This window comes from Rattus norvegicus, chromosome 2, assembly GCF_021556685.1.
Source record: "Rattus norvegicus strain SHRSP/BbbUtx chromosome 2, alternate assembly SHRSP_T2T, whole genome shotgun sequence".
Lineage (NCBI taxonomy): Eukaryota > Metazoa > Chordata > Mammalia > Rodentia > Muridae > Rattus > Rattus norvegicus.
The window spans coordinates 212,027,249-212,047,313 of NC_141535.1; the positions used below are offsets into that span (position 1 = coordinate 212,027,249).

Here is a 20,065-nt window from a genome sequence, read left to right on the forward strand (position 1 = left end):
ATACAAATATATTATTTTCTATGTCAAACTACACCCCCACCCACACCCACACCCACACCCACACCCACACCCACACCCACACACACACACACACACACACACACACACACAATTTCAACTTCTAAAAAGCCCTATTCTTTGGACACCATCCTCTGCCTCCAACTTGTAAATGCCGAGCTGCCCTAGTGCTTGAGCTATCTCCACAAGCATCATGTCCAAGCCCATGGCCTAGCGCCATCTAGTGTACACACTTTAAAACTGCAACATCCCAGTAAGCATGCCGCCTTTCAAATATGTGTTGGAGCCCCAACTTCTTTTAAAGTTCAGAGCTGTCCAGCAGATCCAACTACTTACACAACATACTTGATATCTAACAGGGACCGTATTCAAACCATCCAAAGAGAAGGTAATCCCCTACCCCCTTCAAATCTAGTTCTCTCCAACCTTTCCCATTTCAAGAAATGACAGCACCAAATGACAGCACCACCGGCTCAGACCGAGACCCTGCTGTAATCATTAAGTCTCTTTCCTTCTCCCATGCCCCATTGATCTAAGTGAAGTTGGCCACCATGTTGGTTAAACAAGACTCCAGTCGCAACAGTCGCTCCCCCGACTCCACTTTGAGGCACTTTGATTGCTTGCCCTGCCCAGGCAAGGCCGCTCTGGTCTGTCAGGCAAGGCCACCCTGCCTTCACTACTCACCTCCCTACTCCCTGCTCTAGCCATGATCTTCACAACAGGGTACAAAGCCCAAGGACACGACTATCAACATGCTGGTTTTTAAGACTCCATTTTTAATTTAGGCTCCCCACGCCCCTTTCCCCTATTTGACAGCAGGACTCATTCCAGGCAGTCCTTGACGCCCCCATTGCTGGGTGGCTTTTCCTGAAGGTTATGAACCAACATCTATCCACTGCAGACTGGACACCAAAGGAACAATTCCATCTGCTGCTAGCTAATTTTAGGCCAACTTGATAGAAGATAAGAGTCACTTGAAAAGAGAGAACTTCAGTTGAGAAAATGGCTCCATGAAATCAGGCTGTGGACAGATAAGCCTGTATAGCATTTTCTTAATAAGTGCTTGATGGAGGTGGGATTCTTCCGAGCTGGTGGTCCTGGGTTCTATAAGAGAGCAGGCTGAGCAAGCCAAGGGGAGCAAGCCAGTAAGCAGCACCCCTCCGCGGCCTCTGCATCAGCTCCTGCCTCCAGGTTCCTGCCCACCTAGTTTGAATTCCTGCCCTGACTTCTTTCTTCCAGTGGGCTGTGATTCATTCAGGACAAGTAAGCCAGCAAACCCTTTCCTCCTCGTTACTCTTGGCCATGGTGTTTCAGCACAGCAATATTAGCCCTAACTAAGACACATCTAAATGTAGTTTGCGGAACCACGGTTAACTGGGATGACATACACCGTGGGTGGGGGTTACTCACGGAAGCATGGGCAATTTGCTGGCCGCTACACCGCTGATGAAGAGCGCTCATCCAGACATGTACAGCAGGGAAGGGAGGCGCCCTGTGCACCCTCCTTCAGTTCCACAGACGATGCTTAAGACCCCTGCAGGTAATCACAGCTGCAGTGATCTGATGGTAACAGTTACATGGTGCTCAGAGGCGGGGTTCCACAGTAACCACCGCCCCCCCCCCTTCTAACTCCTTCTTCTTCCTTAGCTTAGGCCACACCCTCCTAGTGTGATGAGTGCATGGGACTGAGGCAATGTTTACTTGATGCCACAGTCCTTTCCAGTTCTGATCTGTGTCCTAGTCCTGATGGACTACCCTGCCATGGCGAACTCCACTTCCAGCTGCCACCTTCCTTCCTGAGACCATGGAACTGCTGCAGCTGACTGGATGGGGGAAGAGGCACGGGTGAAGAGTCAGACCAGTGAGAAGCAGTTTCGCATCTCAAAGGATACCATTTTAGCACTCCAACCAGAGACTCGAAGGTCACTCACATCGAAGTGCCGAGGATTCGTCATATTTTTACCAAACGCGTGCTCTTAAAATAACATGAAGTGTAAAAACAGTAATGGTGGTACTTCAGTCCTTGCTCAAAGTTTTGGGGGGAAAGGAAGAAGAGATTTCTTTCTCCTACCCTGAACCACATGCTATTCGGAAGCCTGTCCTTCTGACATTCCTGTTTGTCCAGATGTTTTTGTTCTGAGCACAGATGTCCACTTGGCTACAATTTTACCTCATTTCCCCTTATCAGCTAAGCCATGGCAGTTCCTTTTAGAGGAAAACCACACGCTCGCCGAGATAGAACCCTGTGTACATCCCCGATGGCCTGGATTAAGTCTGTCCATTTTCCAGTGTGCTTTCAAGCCAACCATCACCTTCTTCCAATGTCAGCAAATCCAACCTTGAGCCAAGCTGCCCCCAGACTTAGAGGTCTTTGACGAGACGCTCTGGAAATGATTCTAAGGCTCGTCTGAGGCCTGGTCTATTGACAAGTGCAACCAGCACAGTGTTTACTATTTCTCTCTCAAGGGGGCTAGCGGGTGGGGACAGACCAGAACAGGCATCCCAGCCTTCAGAGAAGTCAGAATGCAGCCACTTCTGACCTCAACACAAATTCACAGCAGGAAAAGCCTGATAAAATCCTCCTTGTGCAGATGGCACACTCCGGCAAAGGTCTGTCTTGCAGGCAGCTGTGGGACTGGCCCTACTGAACAGAAAGGATCCTGAGCGCCTTGGTGAAAGCCGGCCAGGTAAACTGTTCTGAAGATCTTCATCTCTTGGCTCAGTGGGTAAAGGCTTTGCAACCCAAGCCTGGGAGCCTGAGTTCAGTCTCTGGAGCTCCAGAAAGGGTAGGAGAGAACCGCTCCAGAAAGGGTAGGAGAGAACCGCTCCAGAAAGGGTAGGAGAGAACCGTTCCAGAAAGGGTAGGAGAGAACCGCTCCAGAAAGGGTAGGAGAGAACCGTTCCAGAAAGGGTAGGAGAGAACCGCTCCAGAAAGGGTAGGAGAGAACCGTTCCAGAAAGTGGTCATCTGAGCACCACATAGACACCCAATCAAACAATAATTAATTCAAAACTGTTGATTTTTTTAAAAGACCATCTCTTCTTAGCCTGTGATTGTATATTAGGAGTGTATCAATAAATAATTTAGGAAATCATTTTCTGGAGAAAACAAAACCACTAAAAAGAAAATCCGGGAACTGAGACTGAGGAACTGTGATTAGCTTTAAACGGGTAATCTTTTTCCTTTGAGACGGGATCTTGCATGTGCCCGGGCAGTGATAAAACTCACTGCAGATGTGTAATAAATTTCTAAAAAGAAATCTAAGGGAACATTGAGAGGTTCCTGACATACAATCCGGTCACCCTCATTTTCAAGGACCACCACCACCATAACAACAACAACAAAGAAAACAACCCTTGCTTTAACATAGTAATTGGTCTTCTCTGACAAACATTTTAGGTGAGGAAAAAGGGACATAAGCTTCAGAAGGGCAGGGACGCTTTTTCCTCACACAGACAGATAGAGCAGTGTCTTGACCACAGTGTTGGATGGCGCCATCTATGGTTCCCAAGAAACATAGACAGCGGGACAAGAACATTCAGGGTAAAGTATAAAACTACTAAAAAGTCTATAAATGAAAGACAAAATGTCACATCCATAATGATTACAAATGAAAAACCATGAGGGAAGAGGTGGCCAGAACGACTGAACAACACAATCTTCCTCAGGTGCCTGTGACTTCTGTGGCCCATAGCTAGAGGTGTCACACGTCTAGGGACAGTCTCTTTAGTAAACTATTTGGAAAACTAGTTCGGAGTGGAATTCTTGAACCAGTCGAGCCTACAGAGGCAGAGTCAGAACTTCCAGATGCTGTCTATGACATCAGAATTGGAGGGACTGCTCTGTGATCTCCCTGACCTCATAACCCACCATTCCCTATGACCTTCAAAGGTGGATGGGGGATACAGGAGGGAAGAAGACAGAGCTGCAGACCCGAGGAGGGGAACCATTTATTAACCCCCAAGCAAGCTGTTCGTGCGTGCTCACGGCAGAGCTGTGACCGTGACCAACTTCTCAGAGACACATGGACAACCTCTGCCCTAGCCCACAGCTGTGTGAACAGCAGGCTTCCCTGCTCTGGCCTCAATGGCGGGTGGGAATCCTGCTCCTGCCTGCTTGTGCATCCAGATTCACTCATTTATCCATCATTCTCATACTAACTCTGCGTGACAGACATTATGGATTTTATTTAAATATGCCTGATGGGTATCATCTCAATTCTTATACAACTGGCTAAATTGTTGGGTAATTAGTGTATAAATATTATCACTGAAAGAAAGAGTTCGCAAATGCCATCTCTCACAAACTTGTGTGTTTTAATCTTATTTGAAAGACAGAGTTCACCAGGAGAAGGGGGAGAGGGAACGCTTGACCTGAAGCACCCAAACTGCACCTTGGGCACAGATTATGCCATAAGCATGTTTTATCAATTCTGTGTTACTTTGAGCATCCCTTAGGACACTGCCTAAATGGCTCTGACTAAACACAGAGTGGGGCCAGAGAATACACAAAAATGGCAAACAACAAAAATTGGGGGGGGGCTAAGTAGTGATAATAGTTTTTGAATTTAGGATGAATATAGATTTTTCAGAAAGAGGACCATAATGAACACAGGAGCCCACAGAGCAGGCTGTTCCCGTCTAAGAAACTACATAAGCATGCCAAGGCGGTGATGCTCTAAAGGGCAGTCCAGAATCATGGCCCATTAGGTTGCACTTTCTTAAATATACTAAGCCTTAATGCTACAGAGAAAGCACTAACTGTATATGAGATGTGAACTTTCAAGTACCTCCAGCTAGAAATGAAACATCCTTTCCTTCCAAGACCCCAGGAGAAAGGATACTACGCAGTATTAAAAAGGCTTGGATCCACAGGGATGTTTATCTGCAGCGGACAAAAGAGAAGGGAAGAAAATTTGCCACTGCAGAGCTAAGGAGGCTGAAACACTAAGACTTGCCAGATGGGGCAGAGAACATTCTCAGGGCAAGGCAGGGGGAGCACTGAAGTGGGGACAGAGGAAAGATGGGGAAGGCATTGGTAACTGCCACATGCAGTCAGAACACCCACTCTTCTCAAGCAAACTAAGGATAATGGTGATTACAGATGTTTAAAGGAGAGCTGACTCAGCAGTGAGGAGCACTGGCTTCACCTCAGGTGGCTTCATAACCACGTGCTAACCTCAGTCCCAAGGCATCCTGCAAGGGCACCTGCACTGGAGTGGTACACACACAGACAGACACACACACAGACACACACACACAAACACACACAGACACACAGGCACACACACAGATACACACACACACACACACACACACACACACACACCTGTACAATTATTTTTTTTTAAAGAAATGCAGACCAGGGAGGTGGCTCTGTGGGCTAAGTGACCTGAGTTGGACATCCAGCATAAAAATAGAAGGCTGGGTGTGGTGGCAAGTGCGTATTAATCCCAGCATCAGGGAGGCAGAGATAGTAAGAGACCTGGGAACCACTGGCCAGCCAGTCTATCGTAGTTGATGAGCTTCAGGTCCCAGAGAGAGACCTGGTCTCAAAAAACAAACCAATACCCAACAAAACAAAAAACAAACAAACCACCACAATAAAAACAGACAGACAAAAACTACTGCAAAAACTCAAAACCAGAGGAAGGGATGGGTGTATGGGCTCAGTCAGTAAAGTGAAGGCTTTCCAAGAGCCAGGCCTCGAGTTTAATCCCTAAAGCACACTAAAATACACAGTAGGACAGAGCATGTGTGGGATCCTATCGAGGAGTCAGTGACAGAGTATTCCAGTAGTTTGCCAGCCAATCTCGTGTAATCGAAGGTCTTCAAGCCAATTAGAGTGAATTACTTGACTAAGAATGACGCCTTAGCTTGTCTTCTGGCTTACACACACATGTGTATCTGCACATAAGAACAGTCATGTAAATGCATGACAAACACCCCCCCCACACACACACATCATTATAACCATTATAACCTAGTACACACCCATTCTCACAGTTGTGTGCACATACATACACATTAAAATAGATTCTTACTAACTTTATTCCAGCTGAACTTTTCACGAGTACAATGGACTAGAGGTTTTTAGACATACAAAGCTTTTGCCCTCCCTATACCCTTCCCGGGAAGCCACTGTAGAAATGTTCTGCTAAGGGGGGAATAAACTGAAAGGAGAGGAAGACAGAAGATGTGGAACCTTATGGGTGTGGCCTACAGCACAACCAGCCTGGAGTGAGGGAGGCTGGGCAGCCTGAAAGGGCATCCCCAGGGGCCACAGGCCCATCAGACAACTGGTTAGGTTATTGAGGGTCACTACTGCTGTGATGAAACACCGCGACCAAAAGCAAGTTGGGGACGACAGGGTTTATTTAGCTTACACTTCCACATTGCTGTTCATCACTGAAGTAAGTCAGGACTGGAACTCACACAGGGCAGGAACCTGGAGGTAGGAGCTGATGACAGGGCGTAGGGGTGCTGCTCCCTGGCTTGCTCAGTCTGCTTCTGTATAGAACCCAGAATCACCAGCCCAGGGATGGCACCACCCTCAAATGGACCAGGCTCTCCCACATCAACCACTAATTAAGAAAATACCCTACATGCTTGCCCGTAGCCTGATTTTACCTTTATTCACTTTACATGCCGCCCCCTGCCACAATCCTTCCCCACTCCCCCTCCTCTTCTCCTCTGAGCAGGCGGGACCTTCTCTGGGTATCCCCCTACCCTGGCACTTCAAACTTCCTACAGCCTGATCTTATGGAGCCATTTTCTCCCTTGAGGTTCCCTCTCCTCAGATGACTCTAGCTTGCAGTGAGTTGACATAAATGTAGCTGGCACAACGAGGGATCAGTACCAATGCAATGATGGCTGACGAGGCCAACAAATGGGTGAAGTCAGAGGCTAGAGGGAAGGTAGCAAGACACAGTGCTCTGGTTGGCTCTACATAGAACAACACTGTGCTCCTCAGGATTGTTCAAAGACTGGGAGGAGGTTTAACCACTCAAGTGGGACTTTGCTGTAGTCTACTGATCATAGCTAGGGGTGGGATAGGACCTTCCACAGTGGGATAGGACCACTAGCTTACCAGTAACAAATCCAAATTCTCACATACCTGACAGACATATGCAATCTCTAACAACCCTGTCTGCACACCATCCAGATAAAACTTGTACAAGCCCCTCCTGACCCAGTATCTTTCTGTATCACACCCGGACCTCCAAGTTTATCACAGAAAGTTCTAGGAATGTAACAGGAGGTAGCATGGACTCACCGTTCCATGGATGACAGACACACCAGTTATAAAGAGCAGATGGGACGGGACAGGACGATCTTTTGAAAATGCAACTTGCCACTAAAGTCAATGTATTAAAAATCAGCTACATTTCTATCAGCAAAAATGAGCAAATGAAATGATAATAGCCAATATACACGATCAGTCTGGATAACAACCAACAGATGAATATGGAGGATGTATATAATCACAGTGGAGTTTTATTCAGTGATAAAGGATGAAATTATGCTATTCTCAAGAAAACAGAACTGGAGAGTGTCATGTTCAGTGAAATGTCACACTCAGAAAGACATCGTGTTTCTTATGTGTAATCTAGGACAGACAGGAAGGAAAGGACAGCGGAAAGGGGGAGGGAGGGAGACAGGCAGAGGGGATTATTTGAGAGTAAGGGACACCTCTGAGAGTGGAGCTGGGAGGGAGAGGGGGAAGGGGGTAGGGTGCACAAAGCACAGCGATGCACATGTATGAAACATAGCATGATATATCATGACAAAGCTATGAAACATAACATGATATATCATGACAAAGCTATGAAACATAACATGATATATCATGACAAAGCCCATTTTTTAAATTAATAATGATAGTTACAGCTGATGCTATAACAACAAATTCCCAAATGCTTAGGGATAAAACTAAGGAGGCAAAAGCCATCTCCACACAGAAAGCCACCAAACATTACTGGGCAGGAAGTAAAGCCCTAAGGAAAAGGACTTCTCGTGCTTCAGGGTCCGTTGGGATTGGTTAGTCAGCCTCAAGTGTTTCTACGTGGGTTTGGGGAGAGCGTCTTCATTTCTTCCCTTAGTTTCCTGCAAAAATATAGTTCAGCTGACCTTTTTTTTTTTTTTTTTTTGCTTTATTCTATCCTGTTTCAAATTTGTATTATTAAGTACAGACAAACGGAGAATTGTTATACCAGAGTTGGCCACCTTATTAAATGTCCTCATAATGCTACTTATAATCTAATTTGTTTGATATTATGAGCATCTAATTAAAGTTTCATACCAAGAATACATGGAGAACCCTGAAATATCAACAGGATGGACGTGCTACTGAATCTTGAAAGGGCCTGGAGACTAAACAAACCCTCCCAAAGAAGACCTAGACACAGCCAGTAACCCGAAGAGTTCAACCTCACTGTGATCATGGGAATGCAAACTGAAGACAGGAGGACTTCCTGTCTGTGGCTAAAGACACAGAAGTGAGAAAAAACAAACAAAAAAACCACTTACGGTTGAAACAAAAGGGAATTTGAGCAGAATCTTAATTGGGAAAACAAAACAAAACAAAACCAAAAAACAAACAGACAAAAAAAAAAAAAAACAACCCACCTCTCTCCAAGATACAATAAAAACCACACCTAAGAATATCTGTATGGCTTATTTATGTAGCTCTGAACAGAAAACAACCCAACACTCACTAAGGGCTAGGTAAGAAGCACATTCAGGTATGTAAACATACCTGAAGAGAAGGAACAGCTGTCACACCATCGGTCAATCTCACAGTTATTTATTGAGAGAATAAAGTCATGTACAAATGGGTACCATGTATATAAGAAGGTTAGAAAGAAAAAAAACAGGTAAAGTTAGACTATAGGATACATATAGAGGGATAGTAATTAGGAAGAAGATGTAAACGAGGCTTTTAAATAGTGATAAATTTCTATTTCCTGATTTCAAGTGACTATGATTGTGGACAGGAACAAAAGCAAATCAGTGTTTAAACTTAAGGACATCTCTGTACCTATGCTGTAACAGAGTGCTTCCACGGTTTTAAAAGTGGCAAGTCTGGGGGCGGGGTGGGTGCAGGAAGATAAGTGGTAGGGACTATCCAAAGCTGATAAGCTACAGTATACAATGTAGTCCCAGTACTTGGGAAGCAGACACAGGACAGCCCCAAGTTTGAGGCCCCAGGGCTCTGCAGTGACCAACCATGTCTCAAAATACAATCAACCAGGGGTTGGGGATTTAGCTCAGTGGTAGAGCGCTTGCCTAGCAAGCGCAAGGCCCTGGGTTCGGTCCCCAGCTCCGAAAAAAAAAAGAAAAGGAAAACAAAACAAAACAAAACAATCAACCAATCAAACAAACAAACAAAAAAAAACTGAGTCAGAGTATTTAAAAAGAGCATCCTTGAGGGCAGAATAAATTGGATGGGGTGATATTCTCTCTCTCTCTCTCTCTCTCTCTCTCTCTCTCACTCACACACACACACACACACACACACACACACACACACACGAGGGGGGGATTTTCTGGAACTAATATTCTTTCTATGTGGCACACACATGACATGTTCATAGAAGTTAAACATTTCGATCCTTCACAAATGAGAAGTGGGTGATAAGGGTCCAAAACACTGTGGGCTGCTTCTCACAATTAGTTATGTCAAATCCAACAACAGGACTCAGTCACTAGGCACAGCTCAAGGTTTTAAAAACTAAGCTTAAAGGGCTGGGGAGATGGCTCAGTGGTTAGGAGCACTGACTGTTCTTCTAGAGGCCCTGAGTTCAATTCCCAGCAACCACATGGTGGCTCACAACCATCTGTGACGGGATCCGATGACCTCTTCTGGTGTGTCTGAAGACAGGGACAGTGTACTTATACAGAAAATAATTTTCTTAAAAAAAAAAGGAAAAATGTTTTCAAAACCCTAAAGCTTGAAAGGTTTAATTATTAATAGCATTTCTACACTCACCTCCTAGTTGTAAAGCAAGTGCCAATCACCGAGAGACCACGCCTCACTCCAGCAACACCTAGCAACACTGCTTACACACTTTCTCATTGGCTGAAAAGAACTGCAGGACACGGCAACATAAACTTGATCTGCAGGCCATCCATAAAGTTCTTCCATTTCCTGCCTGACTTCTTGCTGGGGTTAAACTCGCATTCCCAGTGTAGTTGGGATATTCATGCAGAGAACGACTGAGCAGTGCTGTTTTGGAACCAGTGCTCTCGAGTCGGCCCTGAGAGAACCATCACCCATGTTAGAGTATACCGGGATTCTCCTGGAGACGTGCCTCTGACTCAAATGGTGAGGCACACTGTTGTTAGAGTCAAACAAGAAAATAATCAGCAGGCAGGCAAGGTTCAATTCTTGTGCTGGCAGCCTGGAAATCTGAAAACCTGTAGTTTCCCTGTGCCTTACAGCCTTCCTTACGACACACTGGCTTTTAGGGTCTCCTGGCTAGCTATTAGCATTTGTGAGGTATAAACATTTGGTGAGGCTCTTCTACGAAAGAAATGCACATTTAAAAGTGTACATTAATCCCACCACTCAGGAGGAAAAGGTAGGTAGAAGTCTGTGAGTGCTAAAGTTCTTTCTGAATGTCAGCGTTCAGGCGCAAGAGTCAAAAAGGACAAGCAAAGGCTGTATAGGTTATTCATTTTTTTTTTAATCTGAACAGAAAATAAGTACACACGTTTGCTAAGGAGACATGGTAAGATTGAATGTGATGTATTCACGGAATCAATACATCAGGGTTATCCTGGTAGCCAGTGATTATGAGTTACGAAGAAACAAAACCATCGTGATAAGGCCCCATTCCGAGCCCACTCAAGCAAACTGATTCACGACGACTTACTGATCAAGTCCGCTCTCAGCCCTCCTTTGTGCAAAGTCACTCGTGGTTCCAGGGAGCCAGAGCTGACACAGACGCAGCTGCACAGGAGTCAGAGGCCGCTCCTAGGAAATGTCATTGGCCCACGAGCATGACAAAGTCCAGCACTTTTAAGAACCCACAGCCACAGACAGCAGCAGTGGCGTTGTGTGCTCAGTGCATTACCTCATGTCGGGCCTCTACAGCCACGTGGTGCTCACCATGACACAGCCACACTCTGACGAGCCTTTCCGGTTCCCGTCACAAAATCTAAAACCCTCCCGAGACCTCCAACTTCATGCAGCAGGGTGTGTCTGAGCTCTCAAGCACTGGTAAGACTGGTACCATGTGGAGCAGGCACGGGCTGTAAGCACGACTGCACACACTGCTGTCCACACGAGAGCCTTCAGAACGACTCAGTCCAAAAGACTGAGACGGGTACATTTATTATTTAGCTAAAGAAAACCCAAATGGCTCTCCTGGAATCAAATGCACCTCAAGGTATGTATGAGGAATGAGAATAAATGTAGCAGCTAGAGAAATCCGCCACTGTTTAATAAATGCTATCCTGTGATGATGGAATATGTTCCAATAAAACATTGTGATTGGTTTGGTTCCCACTACCATGGGGCCCAAAAAAAAAAAAAAAAAAAAAAAAAAAACCCAAAAAGGAACTCAAGACTACTTTGTTAGAATAAACAGCTAATGACCCAGTTTTAAATAGGGTTCTTCATTAAAGAAAAAGACAGAGCTATAAAAGTCAAATTAGCTGACTTCAAATGGTTTACATCCCATGAATCAGGTTACACTGATTTAAGCCCAATTTAATTCAGGCAGGTTTTTTAACCACAAGAATAAGGACATTCTTAGTACATAATTAATAATTAAACCAACATATACACAATTAGCAATATCCTATACAATATTAAATGTTTTAACATGTTTCAATTATCCTATATCTAGTCAATTTGTAGCTTTGTTTTTTTAAAAAAAACAAGCTTAACTTTATTTTACAATGCACGTTGTTTACAAATGCATTCTGTTCATTCATTCTCTTGTGAAGTGTGAAGTTCTCCAGATGGTCTCTATGATCCGAACTCAACTGTGTCTTCTGTGATCTTTTTGAATTCATAATTGCCTCTGCCATCCATGTGCAGGTAGTACTATGGGAGGAAGGAAAGTCAGAAACTAAGAACAGGTATGGTCCCCATCTAGGAGAACTAAAACAGACTTTTGCATGTTTCTTAGTCAATGCACAGGCATCCCACAAAAGAGGATGCTCCCACAGCTTTGAATTGCAGCTCAGAGCTGCTAGGATGACCGGTGCGGTGCCAGAGACTGGGTGGCTTGCCAGTGCAGCACTGAGTGCTTCACTGGTCAGCTAACTCTCTCCGCTTGAAAGACTTTTGTTTAGATTCAGCAGAGAAGTTATACATGTGCCTTCTGAAGACAGAACAAAGCCTTCTGTTTTTAGTTAGTGAGCATCTATATATAAAGACATGCTTTCTCTGTTTATTTTCTGTTTTGCTAGTTCTTAGCTGCTTTGTGTTCCCTTCCCTCACATGATAGCTGTTCTTAGCTAGCGCGCGCGCGCACACACACACACACACACACACACACACACACACACACACACACAGAGTCTAGGGCTGAATCCAGAACAGGGAAGGAGGAGAGGAGGAAAGTGTGAAGGGAAGGAGAGGGGAGGGAAGGAAAGAGGAGGGAAGGAGAGGGGAAGGAAGGAGAGGGGGAAGGAAGGAGAGGGGGAAGGAAGGAGAGGGGGAAGGAAGGAGAGAGGAAGGAAGGAGAGGGGGAAGGAAAGAGAGAGGAAGGAAGGAAAGGGGGAAGGAAGGAGAGGGGGAAGGAAGGAGAGGGGGAAGGAAGGAGAGAATAGCAAAGGTTGAGGAGGGAAAGATGAGAGAATTAGAGAGAAGAAAAGAACTCCGTTCTCAACATTACCCCACTAACCTTGTGAACACTAACGAGAACACGCAGCACTTCTGTATACTGGAAAGTCCATGCAGTATCCAGGAAGTGCCTGAGACCGTCTAACAGATCCTGTTTTATTACACTATAAACATGGCTGGCATTATCCTACTTTCCCTGAAAATGCTCGCAAAATTTTGCCATCTAGTTTTTAAGACTTCTCCTCTTCTGTCAAACCTGAATGGTAACGGCACAGCTCATTTACCCATAGCCATTACACAGCAGTCACTTATAACACTAGAGACCTAACTGCCCTTAAATAGAGCTCAGGAGAGCTAGAGGTTGCTTATATACATTCTAGTTTTCAAAACTGACAACAATACCCAATAAAGTCCCACTGTATACCGTAAAACTCAAATCACCCTTTCCCTTAGAATGTGTGCCTACACGGTGACATGACCATGAAATCTAAAATCAGTCAGCAAAATTCACCTATTTACAGAAGCTAAACATTCATCATTCCACACAAAGAAAGAATACGAACCTCGTGGTGTTTCCAAAGGGATTTCCTGTGTGAGACAGTGAAGAGGGTGATGCCAACCTAAGCCAAAGAAAGGGTTTACGTTTATATCAGTCATGGCAGGCCACAACACACACACATGTTAAGTTACTAGATACATGCTCAGTGGCTACAGATAAAAGTTAATGATAAAATATAGCCCCTACATTTGATTTATTATGAAGTAGTAAGATAAGAACAGCAAAAGGTTAAAATCAGGAAAAATCGCACAAGCAGTCTGCAGCCAGTGCTCCCAGAGGTATAATTCCCTGCTGTAGCATCCCATTTCGGAATGTGTCTGGGTTCAGATTTGGGAGTTATTACTCCACTACCTCTAGAACGTTCTGAGGCAGAATTCCACATGTTTCTGATTCCATGCGTGTCTGCAGGAATGTGTACAAATACCAGCATAACGAGACAAACAGTTTAAAAGATCCTATGTTTGAATTAAGTTTTGCTATCCAATACGTTTGCTCTAAAGCTTCAGTCGATCCAGGATATTCCTCCCCCCCCCCCTCCCCCCCCCCCCCGGACATTCTGGTAATGACTGAAGACTCTTTTTGGTATGCTGAAACAACAGTGCCATCTAATGGATGGATACACACCAGAAGTGCTGCTAAACAGTCTTAACCCCCGGGACAGTTCTGCTATTGCCTGGGACAGTTCTGCTATTGCCTGGGAGTTAGTTACAAAGTCAATATAGATTGGTCGGGAGGAGCACCGCCTTAGGGAGGAGGAGCACCGCCTTAGGGAGGAGGAGCACCGCCTTAGGGAGGAGGAGCACCGCCTTAGGGCAGATCCTTAACACACACCTCTCATGTTTGAGAGAAACAGCAAACCTTCCCCATGATTTTTTAGTTTCATTTTATTTTTAAAAAGGACTTGTTTATTTTTATTTTATGTGTGTGACTGTTTAGCCTGCACATATGTAATACCACACACACACAGTACCCTTGGAGGCTAGAAGAAGGTGTGAGATCCTTTGGAACTAGAAATAAAGGCAGTTGTGAGACACCATGTGGATGCTGTGACCTGAACCCAGGTCCTTCTGTAGACCACTGAGTCATCTCTCCAGACCCTGATTTTATTTTCATTTTGAAAATAATCTCACAGCATTAGCCTAAATAAATTCCAATAATTTCTATCATGAAATTTTATGACTAAATTATTCTGCTGGCACAAGTAGTATTATTTAAACCGTGTCACAAGTTTGGCTGCCAACGTGCAAATTAGTTAGAACCTGCATAAGAAGATATGTATACTATGAGCTTTGTTAAACATGCATCTCAACTGTATCAAAAGCCTATTGAGACTTTTTTTTTCTATTTCCGATTTTGTAATTGGATTAGACCTTAATTAGGGTAGGCATAGTGTGTATTAGAATTACTGAAGCCAAAATACAAAAGTAAAATTTAAATGGTAAGATCTGAACACCAGATGCTACCTTTCCAAAATTAAATCTTATGATCATGGCTTAGATTCTGCAAAGACACACCACTTTTCTCTTTAATATCAAACATTCTACATTGAGCTTAAGTGTTGCTTTAATTCATCTGTAAATTTATAGTTATAGTTAGAAAAAGGTGTACGGCTTGCAAGATGCCTTAGTGAGTAAAGACACTTGCCACCAAGGCTAGCAATCAATTTGTGGACTGCCATGGTGGAAGAGAACGGACTACTACAGTTCTCTGACCTACGTGAGCACCAGCACACACGCACAGACCAAAGCAACAGCTTTAGAAGGTTCTAAACCTTCTAAAGCAGTCCCTCGTTGTCTGCTTCTTAATAACCAGTATGATTTAAATTATCATTAAGACCTCGAGTAACTTTTCTCCCCTCAAATGAGATGTATTTTACAGACTTACACATCTCAAAATCAAAAGAGGCAACAACACAGAGGTCCTGGAAAAGCCTCCAAGTGCAATACAGTCTATATGGTCTTACGCGTGAAAACACCACAAACATCTCTAATGCCTATAAAACTGAAAACCACATATGAGTTACTCAAAAGGATTAGAGAAGAGAAATAAGCCATTAAAGAAATGCAATTCATAGTTCAATTCAGTCTTCCAGTAGAGAAGACTGAAGACACTCCTGAAGCACCCACTTCACCCTTTCACATGCACTTGACCCATGTGACAGTCTGTCACTACACTGGTTCTACTCTGCAAAGTTAGAGACTCCACAGTTCTAACAACTTCCAGGTATTGTCAATGCTGCTGACCCTTGGCCATCCTCCAAATGGCAGGAACTCTGTGTGTGTGTGTGTGTGTGTGTGTGTGTGTGTGTGTGTGTGTGTGTACACACATGTACAACATGACTTTTTTATGGTAAACTCCCCAAATATAAATAAATTGTTAAAATACTCCTGTAACTCATTTATTTACACAGAATAATAGAATGTACTATTACTTTTCAAATTTAACAAGAGTGCACCAGGCCTAGTGAACAAGTATTTAAATAATGGTAGCCCAGCCCACCTCCTACTTGCCAACTCAAAGAAACTTATTTTAGATAATACTATCCAAATAAAGTAAACCGGACAAATTAAGAAATAATAAATGAAGGGGTAGAGAGATGACTCGGTGGGTAGAGCCCTTGCTGTCCCAGCATGAGTACTGGATTTTGTCTGGTGGGCATTGTGGACTGCCTGCAAACCTCGTGTTCAGAATGCAGAGACAGGGCAAGAACTCGCTGAGTCAGCAAACTCCAGCGCAGCAAGAAAGCTGCCTCGTCAACAACATAGAGATAAGATACAGAGTCAAGCTGTGTCTTCTACATGCACCATATGATGCACACCACCGTTCACACAAGCACATACAAGCACAACGGGCTCATATGCCACAAACACATGCCCACATAAAATAAAAATTAAAAAAAATTAAATTACCATATGGTTACTCTTGATTTTTCTTAGTTTAAAAAGTGATATATAGGTAAAGTTAATGAAACAAAAGAAAGAACAGAGGCTTCTTGATTTTTGGTGTTTTTTGGCTAACGGCGTGTAAGTAATGATAGAAAAGAACAGATTTAAACACTGTACCACAACTAAGAGATTGCTAAAGCTAAAGAGAGTTAGATTTAGAATGCATGGATAATTGTACTGTGTTCATGTCTGAGTTGTATTTAGAATACACTGACAAGTCCTTGTGTTCTGTTACAGACATTAGTTACCAGGTTAAAGACAAGGCAAGGTATTACCTTCCGTAGCAATCCTGCTGCCTTCGGCTCCAAGCCTGCAGTGGACATGGCATACAGACGCTCCGGGACACTTACCTTCCGACAGTGGCTGTAAATGTAGTCTTCCACATCCACACTAACTGCACTTGTGCACTCATCCAGAATGGCAAACTGGGGTTTATGATAAAACAATCTTGCCATCTAAAGCACAGAAGGAAACAGTCTGTGTGAACAGAGGTCGGCCTAAGATAAAACTAGCAAAAGGATAAGCTCACTTCAGTAAGTACACTTTTGGAGTCTTACAGAGCTAAAACATGAAAGCTATTCCTAACTAAAAAGTGTCACCCCAGAGATAGAAATAATATAAATAAAATGAATCATTTTTACTGTCATCTTAAACAAAAGGAGAAATGTAATGTGTGAGAAATAAGCATTGCTAAGAAAAACCAAAAACTGGTGTGAGCTGGAACTGAGTTTTAAGATGAACTCAACAGACAAACCAGCTTGTGTTTTAGCCAAAACTTAGAAGTCAGACTGCAGATGGCTCAGACGCACAGAATCCCCCGACTGTTGCTTAAGTAAAGGCATCTGTCGGTGTTCCACCAATCCGACAGTGCACCTGCCGGGCCTGTCCTGCTGGTCTGAAGTGTGCTGTTTCTGATCTTAGAAATGAACTTGGGAGTGCTAGTGCTTACATTTCCTTCATTAGCAGGATGTGGAAAATTTTCCTCACTTATATTCCAAATGTATTGTATTTCCTGGAAATGTTCCGTCAATGTCCACAAAGGAGATCTTCATGTTGCAAACCATCAGACACCTTCCTAACCCTAATCCATCTTCTGAGCACCATTCTCCTCAAGGCACTCCTCCCTGAGGAACAAGTAAGGGTGCCCACTGGAGGCCCTCCCCTGCTGCCCTGCTTCCTCTCTGGTACCTTCCCACCTGGCATTCAGTGTGCACACTTGGGGGGGCCTCAGAACTAAATCCCAGATCCTTCTCTCTCTCTCTCTCTCTCTCTCTCTCTCTCTCTCTCTCTCCTCTCTCCCCCCCCTCACCTAGTCTCACCTAGGAGCTGAATCTTTCTGACCCCTTTCCTTCCCTCCCTCTCATCCCCCCTTTTCAGTCTCGTGGAGTCTCGAGTGCGCACACTCTCCGTCTCTGCCACGACGTCTCTGTACTCATTCTTTGCCTGCATGACAACCACCCGCCCTCTCTGCTGTCCACTCTTCTCCATGTAGCCAGAGCATCTACTATACATGTAACGCAAAGAACCCCACCTGACTTAAAGTTTCTCCACAGCGTCTCCCTCCTCATCTCCATGGTCCATCCCCTTCCTCCTGCCATGCTCTGATCTCAGCTCCAGCCAGCTCTGCCTCTTCCCATCAAGCACTAGGAGTAAGATGCCCCAGGCCTTAGAGGCTGTCTGTCATGTCACTCTTCCCTTTCTCTTTTTCCCGTCTCTTCTCACTGTTGTGCTGTTTCTGTCTGTTTGATAGAGGCTTTCACTCTGATTAGCCCAGGCTGGCTCAAACCCATGGCAATCCTCCTGCCTCTAACTCCAGAATGCTTGAACCATGCCTGTGCTTTCACAACAGCTTATTCTTTCTCAAGTCCCAGTATCTGGCTCTGGTCTAGATATCTTCCAAGCGTCTGCGTAAGTCACTCTCTCAGTCCACGTGGGCCCTTATGGGACTGCTGCATATGGCAAACCTGAGCTCATCTTTCTCTGTGTGGCTGCCTAAAATGTAAAGTTCACTGAAGCAGAAACCATGGTTAAACTACTACAATATACCGGACACGTCACACAGCTGTTCCATTCACGTATAGATAGCAAGTGGGTAACTAGAACAAATGGCTTTTCTGAGGGTCACACCTATGTGCGTGAACTGAAGAAGAGGAAGCATCAGACATTACCACAGACAGTGCATTGACAGTACTTCCCGTGCCTCTGTGCTCCATGAACCTATTCTCACCGTGTGTGTGTGTGTGTGTGTGTGTGTGTGTGTGTGTGTGTGTGTGTGTCCCCTTCTCTCCCCATGCTGTCAGCTACTTGACTCCACAAAACAAGCAAGCTGTAAAGCAAGTATTTAAACCAATATTCTGTCTGAACTGCTGTTGATAAGCAATCTTTCACCAATTCTAAGAGCAACTGTCTGCTGGGCGAGCCCCAAACTATTGAAGTATAGCTTCCTTGGTGACTGGGATATTCACATTAGTTATTTCATAGGACTGTTTTAAAAGATATAATATGTTAGCCTTTGTAGTCTTCTTGGCATATTGACTATCATCTACTAAGCCCTCAAACATTAGCTGTTACTGACCTGAACCACAGCTCTTATTCAAATATAAAACGAGTTCTGCTGAGGCAGAAACTGAATGGGGGGTGGGGGGGAGCCTGGGAAGATGGCTCGGTGGGTAAAGTGCCTGTTGTGCAGGCACAAAGACCTGAGTCCAAATCCCCAAAACCCACACAAAAACACAGTCGGGCATGGTGGCATCAACTCTAATCCAGTGCTGGAAGGCAGAAAAGAAGGATCTTGTGGGCGTGCTGGACAGCCAGCCTAGCCAACTGATAATCTCCAGATTCAACGACAGACCCTGTCTCAAGAAGTAAATCCACAAGACATCTAATGTAGACCTCTGTAGTCACCAACAGCCGAGATGCCATGTGGGTAGTAGGTGTTAAACCCAGGAACTCTGGAAGAGCAAACAGTGCTCTTTAATACTGCGCCATCCCTAGCCTACTTTCTTGACTACTAATTGATGGAGGAAGGCCCAGCTCCCCGGGCAGTGCCATCTCTGAGCAAGCAGCCCTGTGCTGAATAGGAATGGTACGTGAACATGAGCCTGGAGCAAGGCAGTCCACAGCACTCCTTCATGGTTTCCACTCAAGTCTTACTTCCTTGAGTTCCTGCCCTAACTTCACCAGGTGATGAACTGTAACACAAAAGCTAAAAGAGACTTTCTCCTTCAAATTGGCTTTGGCCATAGTGTTTATCACTGAGACTGGTCTTGCTACAGTGGACCCCACCATGTTGTTGTTTGTTAGGACAGTGGGAGCATTTAGAACTTGGAGCTGGGCTGTTCTGTGGGAGCTTAGAGAACAACAAATAAGGAGAGGATGGAATACGGGAGAGGAAAACCGCTATCTATCTTCAAGATAACTTTGTTATTATAAAATTTAAAGTGTTTCCAATTCTTCTTTGTACTAGGAAAGTTTTAAAAAGTTCTAAGTAACTTCGGGAGTAGGTTAGTGACAGAAGAAACAAAGTTACAAGTAACTGACCGTGGAGGGAGGAACAAGGACAAAGAGAAGGATGAAGAAATGGTGTTTCTAATGCTTTCCGCTGTTCAGGGACAGCAGCCTGCAGGAGCTAACAGGCCGTCTTTAGGGGAAAGACTTACCGGGCTCCTCACAGGCCCACTGTCTAGAAAGCAGCCTAACTTTACACCTAATACTCTATAGTTTTCCCTCTCACAGGACAGCAGCA

General features: G+C 44.5%; 1 protein-coding gene across 6 annotated transcripts in view; it reads right to left on the bottom strand.

Moving 5' to 3' along the window:
- Positions 1–10,685: 10,685 nt before the first annotated feature.
- Abcd3 (ATP binding cassette subfamily D member 3) overlaps positions 10,686–20,065 on the bottom strand; it is a 53,575-nt gene continuing 44,195 nt past the window's right edge. For 3 of the 6 annotated variants that reach the window (XM_087616332.1, NM_012804.3, XM_087616334.1), the window contains 3 exon segments: positions 16,671–16,775; positions 13,380–13,436; positions 10,686–12,072 (listed from right to left, as the gene is read on the bottom strand). In XM_087616332.1, coding sequence (XP_087472458.1) covers positions 11,995–12,072; positions 13,380–13,436; positions 16,671–16,775 — 240 coding nt within the window. In that variant the 3' untranslated portion in view covers positions 10,686–11,994. 6 annotated transcript variants of the gene reach the window in all.